Source organism: Cydia fagiglandana, chromosome 17 (genome assembly GCF_963556715.1).
Source record: "Cydia fagiglandana chromosome 17, ilCydFagi1.1, whole genome shotgun sequence".
Taxonomy (NCBI): Eukaryota; Metazoa; Arthropoda; class Insecta; order Lepidoptera; family Tortricidae; genus Cydia; species Cydia fagiglandana.
Genome location: NC_085948.1, coordinates 17,446,105 through 17,469,591, shown reverse-complemented (window position 1 = coordinate 17,469,591; position 23,487 = coordinate 17,446,105). Strand labels below are relative to the sequence as shown.

Sequence of the window (23,487 nt, the reverse complement as noted above, 5' to 3'; positions counted from 1 at the left end):
CAATACCAAAGATCCCAAATCCCAACACTATTCGAGTTTGACATTTATTCGTGCGTGTTTGTAGACTCGCGAATTACCAGAGATTTCGATTTTCTGAAAGCAAATTGAGACGTGAATTTGGCGTGATCACCTGGTAAATACCACGTTGGAAGTGTTTTAAGAAATTAAGATTATTACTGTCTTGAAGAATTAGAAACATGTCTCTCTTTGGGTCTTTGATGGGGGATGTTGAAGATGATCCGTTTTTCGGGTAAGTTGATAATTTTGTTAATGGAATTTTCCACAATTTGGCTATCTAAATAGCTATTCATTTAATCCTCTATTAAATTTATTAAGTCGAGGATTGGAACCACGTAATCGTCACTAACTGAATGTGCTGTTTTTTGCGCTTTTTTGCATATAGGCTGACGTGACATACGTTTTTTTGTGTCAGGGATGAAGCAATCTTTTCGAAAGCATGTTATCAAAACATAACTCGTGAATAAATAGAGAGTAAGAGGATATTGAAATAATTGTAGTTTTCCAGTTCTGATTCCAATCATTTTTCTTCTAATTCTTATATTGGTCTCAAATAATTGTGTTATTTTTTATCTTATTTTATGATTCTACCCCTACACTGTTTGCAGCATATAATTTGTTACTGTTATAGCAACCTACTATGAAATAGTATTAGGGTGGGGAATTTTTCTGTACTTTATTAGAGAATTGGTTACTGGCCATATAGACACTATACTGACAATGAATGGTTGATTTTTTTAAATAGCAGTATCCAATGCTGGGCAAAGGCCTTCCCGTTCTTCCACCACTCATCACAGTTTGGTACATGCTTCTGCCAGTTGCTGCAAAATGTAAATTGCTTTGTGGAATGAAAAACATGGTGTGCAATGGGCCTTAGTCAGCAAATTGCCAGGATTTAAGCTTATTTCTATAAACAGGCTTTTGTTAGAAATTTCAGTGATCCAATTAAAAAATATATTCTACGATTAATTATTTTATATTGTATTGTAGGAAAATTTTTACTGTCAATAGGACAATTTCTGCCAAATTTCCACTAAATCAAGGCAGTAGTTTAAGCATGAAGTGGTAACAGACTGACACACATTCGCATTCATGTATGGATTTATAATACTATGGCTTTCCTATAAGTACTATATAACATTACTTAATTTTACAGCGCATTGGCACCCTTGCTGTTACAATGCTGTAAAATTATCCCTGTATAAATATCAAATAATGTTTTGGAAATATTGTGTTTTGTTTCTACAGCTCGCACATGCGTCACATGCGTCAAATGAACAACATGATGAACTCTCTCTTCTCGGACCCGTTCGGCATGCTGGGCGGCCCGCTGTCCCTCATGCCGCGGTCCAACATGGGCATGGGCATGGGCGGCATGAGCATGATGCCGTTCATGCCGCAGATGCCTCAGATGAACAGATTGTTCTCTGGTAAGTTAATAATCCTACTACAGATGTGCATAATTGTTTGCCATTGTATTTCACTCTTTTCTGACCCATTCGGCATGCTGGGCGGCCCGCTGTCCCTCATGCCGCGGTCCAACATGGGCATGGGCATGGGCGGCATGAGCTTGATGCCGTTCATGCCGCAGATGCCTCAGATGAACAGATTGTTCTCTGGTAAGTTAATAATCCTACTACAGATGTGCATAATTGTTTGCCATTGTATTTCTCTCTTCTCTGACCCATTCGGCATGCTGGGCGGCCCGCTGTCCCTCATGCCGCGGTCCAACATGGGCATGGGCATGGGCGGCATGAGCTTGATGCCGTTCATGCCGCAGATGCCTCAGATGAAGAGATTGTTCTCTGGTAAGTTAATAATCCGGTATCGTCTTGAGTCGTCCCATTCGTTTTTCGTCAAGTTCTTAAATTAGTCCTATTCTGCTTTCGTCACCCATTCTACATACGTCACAATCGTCGGTGGCTTTCAATGTAGAATGAGTGACGAAAGCAGAATAGGACTAATTTAAGAACTTGACAAAAAACGAATGGGACGACCCAAGACGATACCAATAACCCTCCGTCTCCACTGTGTCTAGACCAGGAGTCCAGGGGTCCAGGGACGTTGCCAATATCCGCATCCGCAACTGCGGAACTTCCGCATTATTTTCAAAATCCGCATAAAATCGAGGAGCTTAATGCGGATCTGGATATCGAACAAGTCTGTGCAGGAACGTATTAGCGACGACGTTAGTGCTACGTAATTTCGTCATTACCTATAACGAAATCGTCTAGATCCAGAAAAGTCGGCCAAGTTACTGTTTGTTAAATATAACGCACCTATATTTATTGCTCAAATACTAACCGTTTGGTTTCTTTAAAATAAAAACAACTAAAATGTAATAGGTATATGACGTTTTTTAAGTACCTAATCTTGAAATCCGCATCCGCGGATGTGAGCCTTTAAATATCCGAATCCCGTGGATGTCAAAAATTCTGCATCCGCAATATCCCTGGCATAGACTTGTCAGAAGACTGATGACTTGTCTCACGTGTTGTTGGACTGCGTCCGGAATTCGGATTTGAGAAAAAGAATTTTTGGTAGTTTGGGCAATGGCAATGGAGCACAATGGTTCATCAATTGTTGGTTGGCAGAGCCTTTATCGGACAAAGCTACCACATTTTTGATATCTCCCTCGAGTAGAGAAGAGAACTATGAAAATGAAAGCACCCATGAGTAGGGTTGCCATAATTAGTCTGAACTGATAAGGGACTTTTTTTACCTGAGGGCCATAGTGCGCCTCAGAAACTTTCGCGCGGGCCACCGATGGGTGGGGTGGACAACGATATACAGTGCCAACCACTTAAATAGCCTCACCTATATATTGTGAGTATTATAATTATACGTGATAATTTTTATCAATATATCTTAAATTTGAATTGTACGGCCTGACGTTTATCGAACGACACATTCACAAGTCCGAACTTGTCTGCGCGCGAAACGTCGTGGACGCAAGAGCTAATACGGGTCGTCCACATGAATAGCCTCAGTGTAACATAATTGTCCAAACCGTGCATTTATGTTTCGCTTTCAAATTTATTTTATTATGATTAGATAATACAGAAGGCATTCTATTAAGTACCTGCAGTAACGCGATAAACACAATGTTTTTGTGACTATAGGACGTGGCAAAAACGTACAAGTTTAGAAATTGAAAAGGTTAATTTTTATTTAACTCATAAATTATCCCATCGTGAGATAGCTAAAAAAAATTGGTCGCAGCCCTAAAGTTATTAATAATTATGTTAAAAATAAGGAAAATTACGGCCACCAGTATAAAGGACGCACAAAATTTGCCACTATGGATCGTGAACGTCGACTAATTTTACGCTCTGCTTCAAATTCCACCAAGACCGCCAGGCAGATAGCTAGTGAAATAAATACTAGAGTATCTCTCTCTACAGTTCGACGAATTATTAGAACATCATTCCACCTCAAACGAGAAATATCATGAGTAAACCTCCTTTGCGCGAACAACATGTGGCGGATCGACTGTCTTTTGCCAAAAAGTACATGTGCTGGAAAACCGAGTGGCGAAATGTGATTTTTAGTGATGAGAAAAAGTTTAATCTAGATGGTCCAGATGGATTTAAATATTATTTTCATGACCTAAGGAAAGATCTGAAAGAACTATCACGTGATCACTCAACTCTCGGATCGGTGATGGTTTGGGGAGCAATTTCTTACTATGGTACTGTTGATTTAAATATGGTAGATGGAATACTAAATGGGTCTCTATTGGTTCCCATAAATTTTTTGTTCCGATTTTTTCAGTTCATAACGTTTTCCATCATAATTTTTACTAGTCATATTGTCAATAGTCATAAAATTTAACAACATAAATTGTAATTCCGATTTTTGCAGGTCATTATTATTGTTAGGTATAAAATTTGTTACTCATAATATTCATAGTCCAGAAGGTACACCACTACATAATGTTGAAGGCAATAAACTCGCTTATAATAATCGTTGTAAGGTCTTTTATCGCAGGTTATAATGATAAGTCGGGGTCTCTATTGCATTCCCTAAATTTTAAGTTCCGATTTTTTTAGACCATTACGTTTCCGATCATAATTTTTATTAGTCATATTGTCAATAGTTATAAAATTAAACAATACAAATTGCATGCTTGCCTACCTACCTGGGGATTATTTTTTATTTGGCTTACTGATTTCCCCTCCATTTCTTATTTTTCATTTTAAGCCATTTCGTCCCGCCAACGAGTCGACGGAGCCCCGCTTTGCGGGGCTCCTATTTCCGCTCTGAGGGACACAAGGTAACTAACGAACCTACCTGAGGAAATAGATTTTTTATTGTTTGCCTTACTGATTTCCCCGCCATTTCTTATTTTTCATGTAGCTTATTAAGCCATTTCGTCCCGCCAATGAGTCGACGGAGCCCCGCTTAGCGGGGCTCCTATTTCCTCTCTCAGGGACACAAGGTAACTAACGAACCTACCTGATGAAACAGATTTCTTTTGTTTGACTTACTGATTTCCCCGCTATTTCTTATTTTTCATGTAGCTTATTAAGCCATTTTGTCCCACCAACGAGTCGACGGAGCCCCGCTTCGCGGGGCTCCTATTTCCGCTCTGAGGGACACAAGGTAACTAACAAACCTACCTGAGGAAACAGGTTTCTTTTTTTCTTTATATGAAGGAGGATGTTATTGGTTTGGTTTCTTAGACGTAATTCACTTTAATCATAAAAAATGGGGGTCCCTTTGTTTGACATAATTATTGAAAGTCATAATGTTTAAATATAAACAATAATGTTTCATAGTAATAGCTCCTAAATATTAGAAACATTAAACGTTTTATTTGCCAAAAATTATGTTATTGATGTTTATGTCCATTAATCATAATGGATATCATTTTCTGACTATCGAAATTCGGAACAGTAAGTTTATGGGAAACAAAGGGATGATATTAAAACTATATGAATAACGACCATTAGTCCGATAAAATATATGCCTTAAAATATTTCTGAATAATTATTGATATACCTTTGAATGTTATACTCATCAATTTTATAACTTTTGTGATTATAGTGTTCAATATTATAGATGTTTAACATTAGAACTATGAAACGTTATACTTAACAAAAATTATGACTATTGATGTTTATGTCCATAAATTATATGGATATCAATTTCTGACTATCGAAATTCGACACAATAAGTTTATGGGAAACAAAGGGATCCCATACTAAATGCTGAAAAGTATTTAAATTTATTAAAAGAAATAAAAAGTAAGATCAGAAAAGTAATAAGTAGAAAAAAAAATGTTTTTTCAGCATGATAATGCTCCCATACACACGTCAGCCATAATTACAAAGTCGTTTGATGAAAACCAGATTGAAGTTCTAGATTGGCCAACCTTGTCTCCTGATCTGAACATCATGGAGAATGCCTGGGGTTGGCTATCTCGGCAAGTTTATTACAACGGAAGACAGTTTAGTAATAAAGAAGAACTGATTCAAGCTATTTACACTTTTTGGGATTCTGTGGACGTTAATTACACAGATTCTTTATATGAATCACTACCTAATCATATTTTCGAATTAATAAGGTGTAATGGAAGGTATACAAAATATTAAACGAAAGAGTTTTAATAACTAAAAAGTATCCTTTAGCATGTGAGGCTATTCAAGTGGAAGGGCCAATTATTTGTTTGACGTTATTTCTTAAAACTTTGATTAGATAACAATAAATATTTTATTTACTATTACAAGGCTTCTTGTTTTATTTCATATTTAATGTTTAATGTATATCTCCTTTTTATATTACTATGAGATATATTAATTTTGGTGAGTGAGGCTATTCAAGTGGCTGGCACTGTATAAATAAACACTTAAATAGGTACATAGAAAACAACGCAGTAACAAATGTCTGCATCACCATACAAATAAATGCCCTTACCAGGATTCGAACCACTTGGCCAGACCGGTCGACAAAATACGGGACAAAAACGGGACCAGTAAAAATACGGGACGTGATACTTAAATACGGTGACAGTCCCGTATATACGGGACGTATGGCAACCCTAATCATGAGGCTGACATGTTTACGTAGGTCCTAGTGTCCAAAGCGATAAGTTCGCCTTTGTACTTCTTGCTAATTGTATGTTATTTTTAATATGTCTTTTTGTACAATAAAGAGTTTACTACTACTACTACTACAAAGCCTCGATAAAAATCAGATAAAAAAAATGTTAATCATACTACAGAGGCATGCAAATTATGGACTGGTGAATGCAGATATCCTAAGGCACTGGTCCCACCGCGAGCTAGTAAGCTATGAGCTCACCGCTGGGCGAGTAACTATAAACATCGCCGTGTCTCTTTTATTTACACGGGAGTGCTTATCTTTTGTTCGTGTTTATAGCCGATAGCTCTTAGCTTACTAGCTCGCGGTGGGATCAGTGCCTAACAATGTTTTATTTTACTAACACGCAATTTATGACTATGACGTCAGGCACTTATTATAAGAGTTATTTCTATTCTTGAAAGACGCATAATAGCCAAGCAGCTATTATGCGTCTTTCAGTCTTTATTATGCGTCGTTAAAGTTAACGGAATATAGTTTAAGAGCCACTACAAAGGACTTTGTATAAAGAGACTACAATCATCTTGAGACCGTGCGCATACATTATTTTAGTATCTATTGCAAAATTATTATTTATTACTGAGTCACTAAGGCCCACTTGCACCATTCCACTAACTCGGGGTTAACCACCAGTTAACCCCGAGTTAGTGGAATGGTGCAAGTGGGCCTAAGAAACCTTAGGCAGGCGTGTCTCACTCCGCGATTTCGTCGCTTTGCTACAGGTAGCTAAAAGTACATCCGCTCGACCCCAATTTTGGGGTTTGCCATAAGCCGCGCGTGGCGCTGTCGCCACCTAGCGGCCATATCTGTCCTGATCGTAACAGACGCGTTTTGTTAGAGAGTGAGTCTTCTGTACCTAGTACTATTATTTATTCTGTGCCTTAGGACTTAATATAGGCCGAACACTCACGCATGAGAGGAGGCCTGTGCCCAGCAATGGGATATATGTATATCAGATACAAAAATGTTGCTTTTCGGACTCAGGAGGATATTATACATGATGTCCCAGAACTACCACGTCACAGTGACACCGGTAGTAGGTCTACTCAAGAGGAACCTAAACGTTCCGTCACACAGGCGCGTTTTCCGGCGCCTGTGTGACGGAGCCTTAACCAGGCTAACATGACCCTAGTAAAAATTGCATGGGAGGGGGGGTTGAGTTATTAGAGAATTTTCCCCTTCATTTTAACATTGTTAGTGCAAAGGGGAAAATTCATTTATTTTTCGAAAACCGTGTTTCTTTTACTGGGGTCATATTAGGCTGGTTAGGTTCCTCTTGAGTTGACCTACCTCCGGAGTCACTGTGACGTGGTAGTTCTTGGACACCCTGTATAGGTGTTTTGAGTGCAATAGTCAATATTTCTTATATTATGTTTTTGTATATCACAGCAGATCTGGACGGGCCGATGACTGCCGGCAGCTCCTTCAGTAGCAGCACAGTCGTCATGTCTTCTGGTGGACCCAACGGAAAACCTCAGGTAAGTACAGTATTGGTACTGGTTACTGGTAACAAAGTCCCCCGTCAAGTTTGTCTGTGTGTATGTATGTTCGCGATAAACTCAAAAACTACTGAACGGATTTCCATGCGGTTTTCATAGAGTGATTCCTGAGGAAGGTTTAGGTGTATAATCTGTTAAGGCTTTGTGTAACCCGTGCGAAGCCGGGGCGGGTCGCTAGTTATTAGTATTCTTAGGAAAATCAAAACACTTGAGACATGAGAATAGACAAAGAGTTGTATCTGCAAAGATTTCGTGATTCTTTTGAACTTCCGACGAAAAAAGAGGGGTGTTTAATGTTTGACCCCAATATCTGTCTGTCTGATGCATCGTAGCTCTCGAACGGATGCGCCGGTTTCGATGCGGTTTACTTTTAATTGAAAGCGAGTTTTCTTGCGGTTGCGCTGGTTCTTAGCATTTCATAGAAATCGATCTAGCAGTTTATAGGGTATCAGCCGAGAAGAGTTTTCCAAAATGATGTAAATTGTAAGGCATTTTTGGCATAAAATGGATTTTGTTGGCTTAAAACGGTTTTTTTTATTTAATAGTTATTTCTGTATATATCCCGAATATAATAAAATTATCAATATGTACAGTTGTTTTAGTAACATACGTAGGTACTTATTTTTATATTGATTCTCGTCTAATATGGTTGGAAAAATATCCAACATTTACAACATTTAGCTTTAACTTGAAACGCAAAATAGACGCCAGTCGTAGAGTTGCGGAAAACCTGCCTTGCTTACAATACAATTTAGACAATAGGTATAACTTGGAGCAATTTTTTTTTATATTTTATGGCTTGGCAGCCCCACCACGCGCCGCGCAAAGTTTCGAAATGGGGCGTCAATTATTTCTTCTGAAATTGTTTGGTTTCTTACTGACTTACGAATCTTTTAAATATAATTTGTGACCTTGGAAACGCTTATTTGGTTCCCCGGTTTTTACAAGCTTTTTATTAACTTGCAATGTACCTATGTATCTAAGTACGTATGTATTGTATCTATGTACGGGTCAAATCTTGCAAGTTAAATTTTACCCACTTTCCCGTCTTCCAATGAAGCTGAAAATTTGCATACATCAGGTCTCTATCATCAGATCAGCTCCATGTCATCATAATGTTGCATCCGATTTACATTTGTATGCAAAATTTAAACTACCAGGGTGAAACTAACAGGGCAAGTTAAATAAAAGCTTGTAAAAAAATAAGGTTTTTGGCTGTTTCGTACCTTAGTCGCGGGTGGGCATTTTAGCGAAAAGAGATCCAATCAACTTTTTTTTCTAAGGTAGGTAATTTAACATTTTTCCTACTCAGAATAAGCTTTTTAGATCTAGGGGAAAGAAGGTAGGAGAAAAAAATTGCCCAAGATTTTCAGTACCTAGTTTGAAAAACCGGGCAAGTGCGAGTCGGACTCGCGCACGAAGGGTTCCGTACCACAATGCAAAAAAAAAACAAAAAAAAGCAAAAAAAAAAAAACGGTCACCCATCCAAGTACTGACCACTCCCGACGTTGCTTAACTTTGGTCAAAAATCACGTTTGTTGTATGGGAGCCCCATTTAAATCTTTATTTTATTCTGTTTTTAGTATTTGTTGTTATAGCGGCAACAGAAATACATAATCTGTGAAAATTTCAACTGTTCGTGAGATACAGCCTGGTGACAGACGGACGGACGGACGGACGGACAGCGAAGTCTTAGTAATAGAGTCCCGTTTTACCCTTTGGGTACGGAACCCTAAAAATGGTTACGGATTGGGACACAATTTGGGACGCTTTTTTTTTCTTCTAATAGGATCGAGAGAGCTCGTGATTATGAGTTGAAAAAAAACATTAAATTTACCTATTTTAGAAAAAAAGTTTATTGTATCTCTTCTTGCGAAAATGCCCGGGTACAAAATAGCGATTTGAGATCCGCAAAAACCAAGCATTAGGCATGTCTAATATGAATTATGTAGTTGTGTTAATGGGTGGTGTCATACGTATGGACTTGAACCAGGGTCACGGCCGGTCAGCCGCGTAGGCAGTTTGCCAATGACTTGTGTTTGAATCTGATTCTAATGATAAATGACGTTTTGTTGATTTAAAGTTTAAGAACGATGGGTTCTTTCATTCAAGTTGCTATGGTACACAGTTTGCTACGATGTTTATTCAAAAGTATAACATATATAAGGACCAATAGTGTTGCAACTATCATATAATATGATTGCAATAAGTCGCAAAAAACCGCACACTACCGAAAGATTTCGGTTTACCCTATATTAAGCGAAAAAGGCTTAGTTAGCTGTACATTGATTATTTTATATAATTAACAAGTCAAACAATCTCTAAAAGGCCAACTCAATCTAATCAATTGGATGCGGTTCACCGCGCGAACAATTATTATCGTAGTGCAAACTGTGCCCCGTTTTTAAAAAAACTACTCAAACTAAATTAACCTAATTATGTTGGTCTAGCCTCCTGAAACCCAGAAGCAATTATTTTATCCTTGAATTTTAAATCCTTAGTTACACAATAAAAGTTCAAAATAGATTGTAGAATATGTACAAAAAAATATACGCAGAGTCTTAATAGGAGGCTAGAATAAAATTTGTTCACATATTCTTTTTGTCATTGTAAATAATAAACTAATGGCTCTGTGTGTTGTAGACCTCACGAACCCTTATGGTTCCGCCATTTTGAAAAATTTACAACTCCGCAAAATAATTATATACCTACTCGCCAAATTTCACGAGAATCGGTTGAAAAATGCGACCTGTAGACGAGTACATCCGGCCATGCGAAATAATTTTTCCGAAGCTGAACTTCGTTTTCTCTCGGTCAATAAAAAAATAATAGCAGTCGTAGATTTAATGTAAGTATGTTGTGTATGTATCGCTGGGGCGATGAGGTTGAAGCGGACTTGCCTCTTCAAGCCGATAACCGGCGGGAGATTGCGCTGGATCGAGACAACTGGCGTTTGCTCGTGTCGGAGGCCAAGACTCATTTTGGGTCGCTGCGCGATTAAGTAGTAGTAGATTTAATGAAATAAAATATACAACGTTTGCCTTCAGGTATTCAGCTCGACCAGCAGCACAAAGATCGGCCCCAATGGCATTAAGGAGACCCGGAAGACCCTCCAGGACTCGCGCACCGGGACAAAGAAAATGTCAATCGGTAAGTTTTATTTTATTTTGAAATCATACATTTATATAAACTACAATAAAATTAAAGAGCCAATTACAGGTTCTCACTTATAAAACTTGACTATCACATCAAGTTAAAATATCATCATCGTATCAGCCGGTACTCGAGTACTCCACTTATCCCAAACCTGAGCCTATCTCATCCAGCAGTGATTCGCAATCGTCCACCTAACGAGCCGACGGACGCCAGATACTCCTTTCGTTTGAAAGCGGCCACCGTCGACATTTTGACCCACCTGCCATCATAATTTTTTTTTGTTGACGGAAGGCATCATGTTCCTGTTAGATAAAAACACGTAACGTCAGTTGTATGTTTATTTTTATGCTGACATATTTGTTTATAAAAACAACCATGGTAACTAACCAGAATAGTGTAAGGAGGTTAGCGTACGTTGAATTCCAACAGTCCCGCCCAGCTCCGTTTATGTATGGTGCGGCGTCGGTTCTCAACATTCCTCACTCGTTCTAAAATACTATTTAGTAATAGAATATGTCGTTTGTCTTTACAGGCCACCACATTGGCGAGCGAGCTCACGTGGTGGAAAAAGAGCAGAACGTGTATTCAGGCGACCAGGAGGAGAGACAGGAATTTATCAATCTGGATGAGGACGAGGCTGAGGACTTTGACAGGTGACTTATTTTTTAGGGTTTTGCGTCAGGGGTGGTAACGGAGTTTTGTTATACAGTGTGGATTGACATTGAGGGCACATATTATTAGATCTTATGCTGCCAGGCTTAAATGGTTTATATAGATTTCATTGACATTTTGAGATGAGATTTGAGATTTTTTATGCCAATTGTTTTTGTTTCTATTTAGAATATTGTTTTTAGTTATAGTGCCATCCGGTTTTTTTATTAAAGTAGCCACGTTTTTTTCTTAGATTTTATACGTAATAATTTCTCGGTGTTGAAGAGTTTTCTAATTAGATTTCCGCGGATCACTATTTAGATTAGACTATGTATCATCGCCCGTTAAGTGTCGGACCTTATTACAAAAGGCAGAAGGTCCACCGATGGACGGTGTCGCCGTTTATACATACTAAATATCGTTTTCCAATAGAAAGATACGGTCAACTGAAGTATTTGTTCATATTTGGGCAGAGAGTTCCAGGTGAAAGCCGGCGCCTACACGCACAACGGCCGCGCCGCGCTCGCCGCCCCGCCCGCGCGCGCGCCGCGCCTCGCCATCGAGGCTGCGCCCGCGCACGCCGCGCATGCGCACGAGCACGCCGGCGCCGGCGCCGCCGCCGTGCCACCACCCAAGTTAGTACTTTACTACATTATTGTTGAGCCCCGGAGGTTGCTACTTATGCAGGCTAACAATTAATTTAATTGAAGCCAAAGCCAGCAGTTAGCCTTGCGGCAGAGTCATATACTGTAGTGCTATCCTCAAAAATGGTGTAAGAAAACAACCGGTAGTCGAATATCAATTTTATTAAAAATAAACCCTTTAAAGAATCCTACGAGTATGGAATTTTGCTCTATTTTCCCTCTCTCTATATCATGTACAATTATGTAATTGCTATTTTATAATTGTTATAAAGCTTTGTAGATTTTGGATCTCTATGACCTTTTGCAGGCAAATCATTATTAAATTAATTAAATATAAGTAATCAATTGACCAAATAATTCTTTAGAAAAAATATATTCATGTAAATATGCACCCATCTTGTTTACAAAAGGGTCTATCTTGATTAAAAATTCAAACCTCTGGTTTCCTAGGATAGTGGTGTGCCATATAGCGGCCGTCTCCATACAAAATAATACGGCTAAATATGAATGGAATCGTATTTTGTATGGAGACGGCCGCTATATGGCAGCACCGCTATCCTAGGAAACCAAAGCTTAATAAGCCAAAGCAAATTTTAAACGTATCAAGTTGTAAGTACTTCATTATAAAAGTCGAAATAAAATCAATTCCAAAATTAATATATATTAACAAATATTATATTTTTTTAGCTATTGTATGAGTTTCTAATCAAGTTATAGAAAGTAGCTGGCATGTTGATTCTTTTCTTTTGCACTTATTACTGTATATTTATTTTAGCACAATCTACACTGATTTTATATTTTCTGTTTATATACCTATGTTTAGCAGTATGTTTTTAACATAAGGGCTGAATTAGACGGCGCGCGAACTCGCTTGCGATTTTAGTTACATTGCGGACTGTGGATTACGTCCAATTCAACCGACCAATCATAATCCGCAATGGTATGAAACTCGCATGCGAGTTCTCGTATCGTCTAAATCGGGCTTAAGGCATTTTACAACGAACCAAAGGTGTCGTTTTTAACAAAACGAGTATGGTAATTGGGCTAGTTTTCGTCCACTTGATTTCGTCATTAGAAAGAAGATAAGCGATATTGACATATTTTTTAATTGAAAAGCGCTTTTTAAAAATCAGTAACTATTACTTATGAAAGCAGAAGAATATAAACTATCGTATTAGATTCATAATTGTTACATAAAACTATACAATTTTAATAAAACTTGTTTTTCAATTAAAAGACACATCAAGATTGTTTACCTTTGTTCTAATGATAAAAAAAACGAACTACTTATAGCAAATAATATATTTTATTTTTAGTTTGCTTCTTGCGAAATATATTTTTATGTGGATAGATATATTCTTTATTAAGAGCGCTCTTACAAGAAAAGTCGAAATAATGCAAAATTTATGATACTAGTCGACGAAATTCAGGACTTTGTGCTCCTTATTAGAAACAATGAGTACTTGTTCCAGTAAAAGCGTCTTCTTATCTTTTTAAATATCGTTGTAAATATTAGAAAAAGGACTTATTAAATAAGTAATGAATTTTTTTCTGATGGTCGTTTCCGAAAAACCGCGTGAAGCACTGAACGGCAAGCTTTTATTTGGAAATGTTGAGAAGTTTTCTCTGCTAAACCTGGCTATTTTGTATTACTAATACCCTGTACTTTAAGCATATCAAACGATATTTTTCCTACATACCTTTGAGAAAGAGAAAATCAAAGTAAAACGAACTCAATTTTCTCTCCGAAACAAGTGTCAATTTCTACGAAAATCTACTTAATATCGAAGTCATTTTCATACTCAAGCAATCTGCAACGTTTGCTTATACTGTTGGTATACATTAGTGTTTATGAAATTCTACTATAATTTTTTGGCAATTTTTTGAAAACTACTCTATATTACCAATGACGCGCGCTCACCAGCTCAGTGCCGCGGCAGAGCTTGTACAGGCAGGACGTGTGTCGGTCGGCTCCGCACATTTTCAACGGCGACGACGAGGTTTTTTATCATTGTGTGCGGCGGGCGCCGTGTAAAACGCTATACTGTGTGCGTGTAAACCGCAACGAGAGACTTTGATCCTAGCACTGTTTTTATAGTATTATAATTTATAATGGTACAGTTTAATAAACTACCGGACAGGATTAAAAATATTTGAAACGACCTGACATTCTATATGTATTTATTTGACTCAAGATAGTACTCAGGGTCTGATGATGGAGCCGGAAGGTGGTCACCGGTACCAATCAACCATGCAACTAAACCACTTCGTGTTTGGGCACGTTTGATTCGGCTCAACAAGATCTTTGACTCAGGGTCTGATGATGGAGCCGGAAGGTGGTCACCAGTACCAGTCAACCATGCAACTAAACCACTTCGTGTTTGGGCTCGTTTGATTCGTCACAACAAGATCTTTGACACAAGATAGTACTCAGGGTCTGATGATGGAGCCGAAAGGTGGTCACCGGTGCCAATCAACCATGCAACTAAACCACTTCGTGTTTGGGCTCGTTTGATTCGGCTCAACAAGATCTTTGACTTAAGATAGTACTCAGGGTCTGATGATGGAGCCGGAAGGTGGTCACCAGTACCAATCAACCATGCAACTAAACCACTTCGTGTTTAGGCTCGTTTTATTCGTCTCAACAAGATCTTTGACACAAGATAGTACTCAGGGTCTGATGATGGAGCCGGAATGTGGTCACCGGTACTAATCAACCATGCAACTAAACCAATTCGTGTTTGGGCTCGTTTGATTCATCTCAACAAGATCTTTGACACAAGATAGTACTCAGGGTCTGATGATGGAGCTGGAAGGTGGTCACCGGTACCAATCAACCATGCAACTAAACCACTTCGTGTTTAGGCTCGTTTTATTCGTCTCAACAAGATCTTTGACACAAGATAGTACTCAGGGTCTGATGATGGAGCCGGAAGGTGGTCACCGGTACCAATCAACCATGCAACTAAACCACTTCGTGTTTAGGCTCGTTTTATTCGTCTTAACAAGATCTTTGACACAAGATAGTACTCAGGGTCTGATGATGGAGCCGGAATTTGGTCACCGGTACTAATCAACCATGCAACTAAACCATTTCGTGTTTGGGCTCGTTTGATTCGTCTCAACAAGATCTTTGACACAAGATGGTACTCAGGGTCTGATGATGGAGCCGGAAGGTGGTCACCGGTACCAATCAACCATGCAACAAAACCACTTCGTGTTTGGGCTCGTTTGATTCGTCTCAACAAGATCTTTGACACAAGATAGTACTCAGGGTCTGATGATGGAGCCGGAATGTGGTCACCGGTACTAATCAACCATGCAACTAAACCAATTCGTGTTTGGGCTCGTTTGATTCGTCTCAATAAGATCTTTGACACAAGATAGTACTCAGGGTCTGATGATGGAGCTGGAAGGTGGTCACCGGTACCAATCAACCATGCAACTAAACCACTTCGTGTTTAGGCTCGTTTTATTCGGCTCAACAAGATCTTTGACTTAAGATAGTACTCAGGGTCTGATGATGGAGCCGGAAGGTGGTCACCAGTACCAATCAACCATGCAACTAAACCACTTCGTGTTTAGGCTCGTTTTATTCGTCTCAACAAGATCTTTGACACAAGATAGTACTCAGGGTCTGATGATGGAGCCGGAATGTGGTCACCGGTACTAATCAACCATGCAACTAAACCAATTCGTGTTTGGGCTCGTTTGATTCGTCTCAACAAGATCTTTGACACAAGATAGTACTCAGGGTCTGATGATGGAGCTGGAAGGTGGTCACCGGTACCAATCAACCATGCAACTAAACCACTTCGTGTTTAGGCTCGTTTTATTCGTCTCAACAAGATCTTTGACACAAGATAGTACTCAGGGTCTGATGATGGAGCCGGAAGGTGGTCACCGGTACCAATCAACCATGCAACTAAACCACTTCGTGTTTAGGCTCGTTTTATTCGTCTTAACAAGATCTTTGACACAAGATAGTACTCAGGGTCTGATGATGGAGCCGGAATTTGGTCACTGGTACTAATCAACCATGCAACTAAACCATTTCGTGTTTGGGCTCGTTTGATTCGTCTCAACAAGATCTTTGACACAAGATAGTACTCAGGGTCTGATGATGGAGCCGGAAGGTGGTCACCGGTACCAATCAACCATGCAACAAAACCACTTCGTGTTTGGGCTCGTTTGATTCGTCTCAACAAGATCTTTGACACAAGATAGTACTATCTTGTGTCAAAGATCTTGTTGAGACTAATCAAACGAGCCTAAACATGAAGTGGTTTAGTTGCAGGGTTGATTGGTACCGGTGACCACCTTCCGGCTCCATCATCAGACTCTGAGTATCACCTAGTGTCAAAGATCTTGTTGAGACTAGTCAAACGAGCCTAAACATGAAGTGGTTTAGTTGCATGGTTGATTGGTACCGGTAACCAACTTCCAGCTCCATCATCAGACTCTGAGTATCACCTATATAGTGTCAAAGATCTTGTTGAGATGAATAAAACGAGCCTAAACACGATGTGGTTTAGTTGTATGGTTGATTGGTAATGGTGACCACCTTCCAGCTCCATCATCAGACCCTGAGTACTGTCTTGTGTCAAAGATCTTGTTGAGACGAATCAAACGAGCCCAAACACGAAATTGTTTAGTTACATGAGAGACTGGTACCCGTGACCACCTTCCAGCTCCATCATCAGACCCTGTGTATCTTCAGTGTCAAAGATCTTGTTTAGACGAATCAAACGAGCCCAAACACGAAGTGGTTTAGTTACATGATAGACTGGTACCCGTGGCCACCTTCCAGCTCCATCATCAGACCCTGTGTATCTTCAGTTTCTTGTAACTTGTTTCTTGTAAATAAGCGAGTACCTATAATTTCTTTCGAGTAATATACGTTCATAAGTACGAGTATGGGGCTATTCATAAATTACGTCGTTTCAAATGGGAGGAGGGGGGGAGGGGGTCATGGACATCGGATGATGGTAGCATGACGTAGGAGGAAACAGAGTCATCCGAAGCATGATTTTTGGATGATTTGAGGGATGGGGGGGTCAAAAATAGACGACGTAATTTATGAACAGCCCCTATGTACATTTGCACTGCATTTAGTATTTTCGTACTTACCAAATAACAGTTTTAGGACTTTATAAGTTAAGTACAGTTAGTGTTGTTATGGTTGATTTCAATATGCTTCGCGAAGGATCAAGAATGTTTAATCCATCATTGTAGTGCGAGTGTGGTAGAAGGGATCGGAATACTGAGCTCGCACGGCCTGCCGCAGCGCGTAAAATACCTAAACTCGCTCAACCCCGAAATGTAATAGCACTCTTAAGGGTTGTAATAAGTCCAAATTTGTGACCTTTTGTATTATTTGTTGATAATACCGACCTTATTGACAACAGAGTTTGAGGTGCCTTTCACGTCCCAAATGCTTTATGTTATAAACACATCAGCTATTAAACAAGTTTGTATCAATTTAAACACAACCTTAACCCCTTGAATTTAAGGTTGATTTTTCAATCTTAATGGATGCAAGCTTGTTCTAAGCTGTTAGAGTCGCCATCTTGTAAAATAAAGTAGGACAAATGGACAAAACAGATGTTATAAGACTAACTGTCCTGTAAATATTCCGTTTCATTCAAAACCATCGTTAGAACATATCAAATACATACTTAGAAAACTTAATTTAATTACTTTAAGAAGCGATTAAGATTGATTACTTTGCATGGAATTAAAAAAAAACATATTTCACGTCTTAGTAAATTCTTAAAATCCAAGATGGCGGCCCTATCTGTAGCTAGCGCATGTATTTCAGTTCGAATAGCGAACGAGAAAGACGAGCCATTCGGCCCGCGCCGCGCCGCCCGCTGAGAACTACTGCCAGCCCGCTCGCACAGGGCGCCAACAGGTGAGCCAGAGCGAGACGACATGATAGCGACTTGGACCCTGGGTTGTTTAGAAGATTCAAGGACAATTCAATGAGATAACTTTGACAGGTTGACGTTAGATGGCGCTGTATCGCGCGACACGTTTGGTGTTTAAGCAGCGTATTATAAAATTTATATTATAATAGATAGAGTAAGGCGCAGGTTGAAATTAAGAACCCAGCACTATATACCGTGGCAACTTTTTTCAATGTCATTGCAAAAACTACTACAATTTTTGTTTTTTAATTAAATTTTATCCCATGGATACCAGCCTTTTAAGACAAATCTCATAGAAAAAGGGGCAAGCTATGACGGCGCCATCTATGCAAACCTTTGACAGTTGCCAACCCCATTTCCTGACGCCGTACGGCGGCCATCTTTAGTTGACCTGACAAAGTGACATCCTCGAAATTTTCCTTGATTCACAACTTTAATAAAACTCTAGTGTTCTGTGATAATAACACACCTTCGACACTAATTGGCATCATCTAAAAAATCTAAAACATCGTCTACTAAAAATCCTAACTTCCTAAAATAATATAATCACCGTTTGAATCCTTTTTATGCAATTATTTAGTTAATTAATTGCTACCACAGATGCAAAAAAATACTTAAAACAATCAAACGAAGGCATAAGATTTTTGTTGAATTAAAAATTATTCACTAAAGTTACTAACCAAGTTCAAACCATCCTTAACAATTTATTAAAATATATAATAAAATTATAAATGACTTTACATATTTAATTTTAATTTTACTAATACTATTTTAATTTTAGCAGAAACGATACCCCAGAAACAGTTTTTATTGAAACCTTTATATCATTTCTCTTTCACTTTCAGATACCAAATGAGACGTCACTATTAGATGTATCGTAATAAATATTATTTTATTTTATTACGTTGTACATACGTTTGCTATGTTAGTTTTATATTTTTTGTACATAGAGTTGAAACGACTTACAAAAATCAGAAAAAACATCAACCGAAGTAATTTAAAAAAATAGCAACCGAAATTATAATTATTTGTACTAGCATGTGTCCATGTTATCATAATGCTAAAATAATATTTGCACGCAATTTCATATTACTATTTCGTCGGGTGACAAGCAAAAGTCACTAAGTACTATCAAAAAATTAAAGAAACAATGCACTTTATTACACTTATAACACGGTTTATTGTCCAATAATTTCAATGGTGTTAGTTAGTGACTTTTGCTTGTCACCCGACGATTTTATAGTTATATATATGTAGTTACGCTTTATATTTGTAGTTAGTTTAAGCTTCATGGCATGAGGATTAACTACATATTTATTTTGTATCCATGGCTGTTTCTTGAAAACCACAACTCCATATGTTTTTTTTTTAATTTGAAATAGCGTCTTCAGATTTTGATGACACCATAACAAACTCGTATGTAATCTTAGGAAGGCTTATCGCCTTGATTATGTTTTCCCAAATTCAGGGGTTTCCTCAATCTGTATCCCTGGCATAGCAATATATCGTCAGGTGACAAGCAAAAGTCACTAATTACTAAAAAAAAATTAAACAAAAATTGACCTTCTTTTAGTACTAATATGGTTCACTATAGCTATGAACTTGTGGTGGTACTTAGTGACTTTTACTTGTCACCCGACGATATTAAGCTTATTATGACAAACTTGTTTTCTATTCCAGTTCGTCCGTGCGCTCCGTGTACGGCGGCTCGCACCCGCAACGGCACCGGCACGACCGCCCCCGCAACAAGCGACACTCCCCCGCCGAGCACTAGCCGCCACCGCTAACCACAGGAACTGACAGGCGGTAACATCTGGTATTATGCTAACGTCACTTTGAATAACGCATATGGCGCGGGTTTATGGGGAAAAGTTCGTGTGCCGTTTCTAAGCAAAAAGTCCCACTTTGTCTGCCATGAGGACGCTTTGACAGGTTATTAGTATAAAGATCAAATATATAAAGACAAGCAAATCTCGTCCTTATGGTAAGCGACATAGCGGGACCTTTGACTAGACTTCGACACATAATTTCTTCTAATCTTCCTTTAGTGAGGCATATGCATAACAACAGTTAAAGTAGTATGCCGGAACCAACAAGCGACCGCAAAATCATTCTTATGAGAATAATATATATGGCGCAGTATTTTGGGAAAAGTTTTGGTTAGATCTTATACGTTACTTGATAATAATAGCTCCCACAGCGATATAATGCCGGGAACAATAGGCGGTAACATCAATATTATGCTAACGTCACTTTGAATAACGTATATGGCTCTATCTTTTGGGGAAAGATAGATACGTCTGAAGACCGATAGATTACGAGATACTAATGAAGTATTAGATAAAGACGATTTATCTGGCTATTATCTCCCTCTTTATTTGGCAATCTAACAAAACCACCAATAAATGTATGCAATGCGCGCCGTTATAATTATCACAAAAAAAAATATTTACGACAATGACATTCATAGTGGTCACTTTTGTGTTCTTTGGCGTAAAAATAATAAGCCAAAATATAAGAGACCATGTAAAAATTGGATATAGTTATAATCTGTGTTCAATTCAAAATAAGACAAAAATTCCCAATTAATGATATTTCCCTAGAATTAAATAGTTGCTTGTCTAGAATTTCAATATGTTCTTATTTTGTCGATTATTTATGTATAATAGAAGCGAAGCGACATGCATAATATAAATACATATTTGAGGACAATTACTTCTCTGTTCAAAAATTTTATGTCATCTTTTTCATCCGGTAATAGATTACTTCTAAACGATAAGACCAACTTTATCGTAGCTGCTCAAGTCGCGCTTCTGTTGTACAATCGGAGAGTAATAAAATGGGTCATTTTGTATTATATATTCCACTCAGAGTGACCCTTTTTATTGCTATTGAGTATATTTAGTATTCTAGTGTCCAATACTCGTATCGACTGTTAGCAGTATATGTAGCTAAACGGGTAAGTTGCACAAAAAATTCTAAGCACATTCTTGCTCTCTTAACGATTATGTTTTGTTCAGATAATTTTGGATACTTCACCCGCTTAGCTACTTATGCTGTGTTACAGTCGACGTCAAAGATATGTTTACATTTTTCGCCTTATTACAAAGGCATAAGGTGCAAAAGTGTAAACATATCTTTGACGTCGACTGTACATATCTGACCATTAGAAGTGTTATCCATAATACAGTTAGGTTAGTTATTCCATGTCATGAATCGTTATTTTTGTATGGATTCGGTGTAATTTATAGAATATGAGTATGATGGACGATTAGATTTCATGACATGACCATAAGTGTGTTGTTGACACTTGACATGTATTTTTACATCTCATGTGAAGTTATAAATGTTTGCGACCCTCTTAGTTAGGTGGCGCTTAAAAAAATGCAAAGTAACTTCTTAACGTCTTTTAAAAAAAAATATTTCCAACTGTCTTTGTTAGTTAAGGGGTATATCTTTTTATATTCGGGAAAACACAACGACACATTCACGTTCTAATTTCCAAAAGTGTATGACTGTGAGACATCATTTGAACTGTATGAGCGCCATTTTACCCACGCTGGTCTTGGGTAGAATTGTATGTCTCTAATTTCATAATGTTATTTTCCTGTAACTTTTTCTTTATTGCTCGAAAAAGTTGGTTTGAGCTTAGAAAACCTAAGAGGTCACCTAATTTAATTTCCTTAACTGTATACCACGGGAAATGGCGTATTCTGATGCTGTGGTGTGATATGAATAAATTATTGCCATCTGCGACTTTAGTTTGACTTATGAGAGTAATTAATGACCAAAATGTGATCTGGGGCAATGTGGATCCTCAAAAATGGGACAATTGCTAACTACACACAAGTCTCGGTGAAATATATTTGAAGACCACCATAAATCTCAATTTTATTTGATGTTGACATCAGAATTACGGCTACTTCATTTCGAGTAACGTATATGGTGACGTATTTTGGGGAAGTAGAGAGGTGACTACTGACTATACCGCGTGTGGCCTGTAACACGCGCAAATAATTAAAACATAGATTGTACTCCTCAAACTGTGACATTTCAGTTCAGCAACTTTAAAAAATTATGAAGTATTTAGACTCCCTATTTTTCATACAAAATAAATATTATCTTCAATGGACGCCATCGCCATGCCATATCATTTGTGATTGACGTTGCTTGTCACGCCTTAATCATAATAAAATTCGCAATACATTGCGTCTTAGAATAGACTTTAAAGTGTATTAACCCTTTAACCGCCAGAGTCTGATATATAAGACATTACATATCCAGCTCATTTCGCCACAGTCTGATAAATAAGACAAAGATCTGATTTGGTTTTTACAGCACATTTATAACTCCCGTAACTATGCCAACCTTACTCTGCGTGGTACAATTACTGTCGGTGGCGACACGAGCACGCTCGATCATAAATTGCCGGCGGTTAAAAGGTTAAAAATCAAACCAAAAGTTATTTTTAAAAGTTGCTGAACAAATGTTGATCAGTATGAGGAGTACTGCGTACAATTAAATTTTTTGCTCGTATTACAGGCCACACCCGGTATAGGATGAGATGTACAGGTTGTATTACTAAGTTTATTTCACAGCAGACCTATGACTAAATTATACTGCGTCGGGGTCGTGTCGTTTAACGTATTATTGTCTGTTGCCTGGCAACCCCATACTTTCGGCGATCGCATTAGGTGAACGATTACCTATAATTGCACCCTTAGACCACTAATCTTTTTACGCCCCAGTTCATGTTCTTGGCATTTATTTTCTTAAGGGCTGATTTAGACGGCCGCGAACTCGTATGCGATTTTGGTTACATCGAGAACTATTGGTTACGTCCAATTGAGCCGACCAATCAAATACCGCAATGTAATGAAACTCGCATGCGAGTTCTCGCACCGTCTAAATGAGCTTATAATCTAAAAAAAGACGGTTTCTAATGAGAAACAAAAACTGACTGCTTATTTTAACGGCAGTTACAAGGTAGATGTTATTTTCTCCTATAGATCACGATTAATATTGATATATTAGGTAAAGTTGGTTGGGCGTGAAAACACGGTTCATTTTGCCCCTTGTCAGGAATGTTACTTTAGACGGTTTTGCCCCAAGTTTGTTTTATCCCAACTGACCTAAAACGGGTAAACTAACCCAATCTCATGTGTAAGTTCACAAATAAGTATAAGTTAAGTAATTAGAAATACTTAAGACTAGATTATTTAAGTATATTGATTGATTTCGTTTTTTCTTTATCTTCTGATTTTAAAACGTTATTTTCGCACAAAACCGATCGTATTGACTTGTTCAATAAAGTACTTTAATTTATTTAATAGTTGTTTATTCAGCTCTTATTATAAAAATTCCATTTAGTGTAATACAGGAATGGTAAAAATATTTTTAGATGTATTATTGATGTTAGGTTTAATTTTCATCTTTGTGTGATCATTAGGATTAAATAGTAAATTATATACCATAAATAGTGTC

At 38.0% G+C, this 23,487-nt stretch overlaps 1 protein-coding gene across 1 annotated transcript; it reads left to right on the top strand.

Annotated features, from left to right (window-relative positions):
• The first annotated feature begins 47 nt into the window (after positions 1-47).
• Positions 48-23,480, top strand: LOC134672631 (myeloid leukemia factor). The gene is made up of 9 exons (XM_063530587.1): positions 48-250; positions 1,267-1,448; positions 7,513-7,601; positions 10,670-10,772; positions 11,311-11,431; positions 11,903-11,970; positions 16,645-16,663; positions 17,904-17,987; positions 19,684-23,480. Exons 1-9 carry the CDS (start codon positions 198-200, stop codon positions 19,775-19,777), a joined length of 813 nt encoding a protein of 270 aa, XP_063386657.1. The 5' UTR covers positions 48-197; the 3' UTR covers positions 19,778-23,480.
• Positions 23,481-23,487: the final 7 nt, after the last annotated feature.